The sequence below is a fragment of the Pteropus vampyrus genome, unplaced genomic scaffold, assembly GCF_000151845.1.
Source record: "Pteropus vampyrus isolate Shadow unplaced genomic scaffold, Pvam_2.0 Scaffold460, whole genome shotgun sequence".
NCBI lineage: Eukaryota > Metazoa > Chordata > Mammalia > Chiroptera > Pteropodidae > Pteropus > Pteropus vampyrus.
Window position 1 is genome coordinate 83742 of NW_011889241.1, and position 5901 is coordinate 89642.

The 5901-nt window shown below is 29.1% G+C and overlaps 1 protein-coding gene across 1 annotated transcript in view; it reads left to right on the plus strand.

Moving 5' to 3' along the window:
- The window catches only part of LOC111732433 (C-type lectin domain family 1 member B-like), a 10543-nt gene that overhangs the window by 1943 nt on the left and 2699 nt on the right, over positions 1 to 5901 (plus strand). The window contains exons 2-6 of the mRNA XM_023524287.1: positions 296 to 392; positions 968 to 1060; positions 1450 to 1612; positions 2439 to 2548; positions 4368 to 4462. Coding sequence (XP_023380055.1) covers positions 296 to 392; positions 968 to 1060; positions 1450 to 1612; positions 2439 to 2548; positions 4368 to 4462 — 558 coding nt within the window. The remainder of the gene's footprint in view (positions 1 to 295; positions 393 to 967; positions 1061 to 1449; positions 1613 to 2438; positions 2549 to 4367; positions 4463 to 5901) is intronic.

Below are 5901 nucleotides of genomic sequence, written 5' to 3' on the forward strand. Positions count from 1 at the left end.
ATATGGTAGGTATTTGGAGTTTATATTGACAGATACTCAACACACATAATTACATATAACTTTTAAATATTTTATTTTCAAAAGAGAATAAATATTTTATTTTTGCAGTTGATATTAAAATTAATATCAATATCATTAACCACAGAACAGTTTTACATGATGAACTGGCAAATGTGCAAAATCACACAGCTAGATAAAAAGCCTGTCTCTGGAATCTGATTATAAAACACTCAAAAACTACAAATAAACACAGAGAAGTTAATGTTGAACAAATTTTCTGATCTCTTTCTAATAGGCTATTCTGCCCTATTGTCTTCATGGAAATTAATTGTAGTGGTTCCATGGATCATTTGCTTGGTGTTCCTTGTGTCTGTTGGAATCTTAGCCACAAAGTATAAGTCTTTGATAGAAGTCAGCTTTTTCGCTGCTCATAGAAAGAAATCTCTTTAAGATCTTTAAGTTTGATTTTCTAATGTAATTTCCTAAGCACCATTTAATTATAGTCTTGGTACTGTCTCTGTACTGGAGGTGATTTTAGGAGCCATATCAAACATTAACCTCGTCTTTATCTTGAACTTTCAGGCCTTGGCCCTTAGGCTTGTTTGTGCTGTCTCATCCACTTGGAACAGCGTTTCTTTCCTTTGCAACCTGTTAACCTTCATCTCTTCCTTAAACTTACACCAGGGTAACTTTTTCTGAGAAATCTCCATCAGTTTTCTCTTAGTCAGAATCAATCACTCTATACCCTATGCTCTTACCTATACAATGTTAACTTTCCTATCAGATTTGTATTATTTTAGATTCTTCTGTGTATGTCCCTCCAATTATATTGTGCATATGTCATTGGTAATGTATTTTTCCTATTTGTATTCCAACAAAGCGTTTTGTGCAATAGCAAATTTATCTTAGGTTAAATGTAACAAACAAAACTGATATTTTTGATTTGGTCTTTCGTAGCAGAGTGATATTCAGGAAATTTCACTTGGAGTCAGGAGACAGGCAAGAAGGGATTGATTTCAGAGAATTCAGGCATTCCACCCTTGCCAACAAATGCCAAAGGTAATTAAGGAACAAGACCATGTATTTTCTAAGAGTTAGAAAATAACTATATCTGTGTATTTATTTGTATGCATATACAATAATTAATTAAATTATTATTACACCCATGTGATATTGTGTTAGATACCCAGGAACATATTCACCAAAAATCCACTTAAATTTGGAAGTTATTGACAATGCTGACATATTAACAATTGTCCAATTAGAATTACATTATCATAAGGTCTGTCTTAGCATTAGTGAAATTAGTTAACAGGGCAGCAATTTAAAATGGGTGAATATATTTTTATCATATAATTTATGTATTGCTTATAATTTATCTTTTACAACTTAAACACCTATATTTCCATTTATAAATGTACATTGAGACTGACTAACTTTTTTTTTGGTTTGGAAATGTCACTCTTGTGAAGACAACTGGCATCAGCATGGGAAAAACTGCTACTCTTTTTCTAGAAATATGATTCCTGAGAGAGACTATAAACTTCATTGTTCTATTTCACTTTCGAGTTTTCTTAAATTAAGTACTGAAAAAGAGATGATAATGACAAGTGTATGTTTCTTAAATTTTAGTGAGTTTCTCCAGGAGATATTTTTAGGTCTCTAAGCTTTCTCTCTTCTGAGATTACTATTTCAGTATGGAGAACTTTATAAGATACACATCAAATTATGCCATTTCCTTTCTTGAAACTCTTGCTCAGGAACTAGTATAAAGACCCTAAGCCACAATATTTGTGCAAGTTTTACTCACATCTAAACGCTTGCCTATCTCTGCAACCTCATTAGTTACCAATACCATTTTATCACTTCCACTCCCTCACTCATGTCTTTCAACATGTTCCCTTTATATAATCTTTAAAGTATAATACGATCTTCTCACAATTTTGCTCTCTTCCTCCCAAACTTTTGTAATCTCAACCTAAAAAGTGCCTCTATAATCTTCTGGTTAATCATAGAATCACTATAGAAAAAAAATATGTATTTTGATCACCTGGTTCTACAAGAGTTCCTGATAGGTGCTGTCACTTTATCCTGTACTACCCTTTTTTGTAACCATTGTTTACTTAATTGATTTGCATCTTTTTTAAGTTCTTAGTTAGCAAGTCTGTTTACTGCTTCTCAATTCTCAATACATAGCACAATGTTCAGAGTATTGTAAGGGCTCCATAGTGGTTGTTTGATGAATAAATGAATTATTTGTTATTAGCGAGTTGCCAAAAAAATCCCAAGTGCATTTTTATTATAGTGCTATAATTCCAATTAAAATAAAAATGTTTAATAAAGTTTTAATTTCTATATACATAAAGAATCAACCAAAATTTATCAGATTTCTTTTCTGTTCTCTTTCTAGTCAGGATTTTGTAAAAAAAAAAAAAAAGTCAAAGATGCGATGTAATATGCATCTGGAAAAGTTTTGCATCAGTTTATATTACAACAGAAGTGAAATGAAATGGGCTTGGCTAGATAGCTCAGCTTTTACCTTGGACAAGTAAATATCTTCCTGCTATTTTTAAAACACCAGTTCCAGAATAGCAATATAATTAATTACCTAATGTGCATATGATTAGAAGTTGAATTCCATGATGATGATCTCATAATATGGTAATCAAGAAAATAAGAATAACTTCAGACAATTTTCATATCAACTTTAAGATTTTAGTATTGTTATTTGCATATTTATGCAAATCAACTAAAACTTAGATTATTTAACTTGACAAAGATAAAATTAACATGCACGGAGTCAATATAATACCAATAGCTTAGCTGATTAACAAAGTAGTCAATACCATTAAAAGAGAGAAAAATCAAGTTATGCCTCCAATGAGATCTAAAGCTCAAAAAGACATTATTTTTCAGATCTTTATCCAATATTTATTTTATTCTTTTAACTAAAGGATAATACTTTTTAACAGCAGTATTTTGTAATTGTGAACAGAGCAACATAAAATTTAGTTTTCAATATTTGTTTCCTGAAGTCTCTTTCTCTTATTAGCAACTGTATTAATAATAAAGATGAGGAAATGGAGAAAAATATTTAACCAGTCACTTGTCTATACTTAATAAAAATCATATTCTTTATGGATATTTCTATTTAATATACTTAAAACTTTAACATCTTTAAGTAACTATGTTAAGTATTCTATGACACTTCATCCTGATTATTCCAATTCAGATAGAACTCTTCAAATAGTTGATCCTTAGAAATGAATAACAATGTTTAGTTTAGAAGCTAATGACTCATACCCTAGTATAAACCAATGAATTTCCTAGGTATAGAGGTATAGACTTAATTTTTATTTACCTGAATTATATTATTTACTACATAATGTACAAAGACACTTTTGGGAGGACTATAAAGTAAAAACTATTTTCATAATAATATTGAAATGTGATTTTCTCTTTCCAATCTCATTCATTCATGAGTGAATGTTCAAGTATTCCTGAAGCTCTATAACATATTATTTCACAACAGATTAAATGCTGAAACATACAAGAATTCAGTTGTTTTCTATCATGACAATTAAAAGTTTGCAAAAATATGAAACAATGCCATGTTGGCACTGTTTTTTTGTTTTGAAAAATATAATTATTCTTATATTAATACAAAATGTATATATATTTATTATTGTTACATATACATAAGTGAATCATTTTAATGTATCAGATTCAATTTTTTTATATGACAAATATGGATAAATATATATTATATAACAAAATTTCTTTAGATGTCTCAAAAAGTTTTAAAAGTTGAAAGAAGTTCTGACCCAAAATTTTGAGAAATGCTCTTAGGATAAATATAGCACCATTTTTTCTTTTAAATAAAAATTCTAACATGCAGAAGGTACTCAGTTTATCGAAGCATATTATTAAAATCAATTTAAAAGATTCTTATTTATCAAGCACATGTAGAGAATAATCAACTAAAAACACTTTTAGTGTCTTACTTTAATTCACTTTTGAATGAAACAAATGGTATCTTACCAGAACTGAGAAGCTTTTTTCTCATTAAATAGTCCCTTGGTTGTAAGTTTTTTGTTAAATTCCAGAGTTCTGAAAAAATAGAGTCAGACAGTTTTTGTCAGTTTTATCACTGCTTTAGTGGACCAGTGTTTTAGCTTTCCTTACTCTGCCATTTTCCTTCCTTAATTACTTATTATTATGGAACAAATATTATTTATTATTTATAAATTAATACATCTGCCAAAGAAATGTTTCTTTATATTTCAACAAATGCATAATAACTTTTAAAAATAGAATTGTTATATGACAAAATTTTTATTTAAAATGGGAATTCTTTTCTCGTTTAGGTTTCAATTAAAAAGACCTAATACTGAATATAATCATTGCAAGTATATAAAAAATGGTCAATTATTTGATGGTAATTGCAAAGAACCTGGTTATTGTATGTATATAAAGACAATAAATGGAGATTAAATATTTTAAAACATAAGGAAAAAGTGGAAATACTAAAACTTTTCCAGGAGGATTTTTTTCACTTCATTTAAAAAAAAAACATTTATTTACCTAAAAATATGTACCTAAAATATTGAATCCCATATGAATTTTTGTAGTAAATAAACTATTTATTAAATTTAAAATATTAAACAAGGAAGACTCAAATATAGGACTTATTGGTAGATAATGAAATGAAATGGAAAAAGGTAAAGATGGAAAGAAAAATTTAAGAAAACACAAAAAAGTGAAAACTTCGATAAATCTCTAAATGACTGAAGTTTTAAATACTCCAAATTCTTCAATGCTTCAAATAAAGTTTAGGTGTCATCTATAGCTTCATATTAAACACGATTGCTTGCTATTTTTTCGGGAGTCTTTTCTCTGTTTTATTATAATGACATATGACCTGTAGGGGGAAGAGAATAAATGAAATCTTTAAAGAATGAGCTTTTTCACAAGTCTAGAAAGCAATGGACTGGAAATGGTTGTAAAGATTAAAAGAATGTTAAAACATTTTTTTAAAAAAGTATTCAAAGAACATCAGAGTGCATACATTTTTACAGATAAATGTTTTCAGTTTTTGCAGGTAGATACCCAGAAGAGGGTTTGCTGAGTCATATAGTAATTTTATTCTTAATTTTTTAGGAACCTCCATACTGTTTTCCATAAAGGCTGTACCAATTTACATTCCCACTAGAAGTGTATAAGGGTTGCTTTTCTTCAACATTTTATTACTTGTCTTGTTGAAAATAGCCATTCTTAGTGGTGTGAGGTAATATCTTACGTGGTTTTGATTTGCACTTCCTTAATAACTTGTGAAATTGAGCATCTTTTCATGTGTCTGTTGGCCGTTTGTACGTCTTCTTGGGAGAAGTGTCTGTTCAGGTCCTCTGCCCATTGTTTAATTGATTTATTGATTTTTTGTTGTTGAGTTCTTCATATATATGTTGGATATTAACCCCTTATCAGAGACTTTGGTACTAATATTTTCTCTCATTCAGTTGGTTGCCTCTTTGTTCTGTTGATGGTTTCTTTTGCTATGCAGAAGCTTTTTAGTTTGATATAGTCTCATTCATTTATTTTTGCTCATGGAAACAACTGAAGTTTCCTGTAATAGGACTGGATAAAGAACATGTGGTACATATATACAATGCAATATTACTCAGCCATAAGAAAAGATGAAATACTGACATTTATGACAACATGGGTGGATCTAGAGATAATCATGCTAAGCAAAATAAGTCAGACAGATAATTTCACTCATATGTGACTTATAAAACTGAAAGCAACAAATGAACAAGACAAATAAAAACTCATAGACACAGAAAACAGTTTAGTAGTTACCAGAAGGAAAGGGGAGAAGAAGGGAAAATATAAGGATAAAGA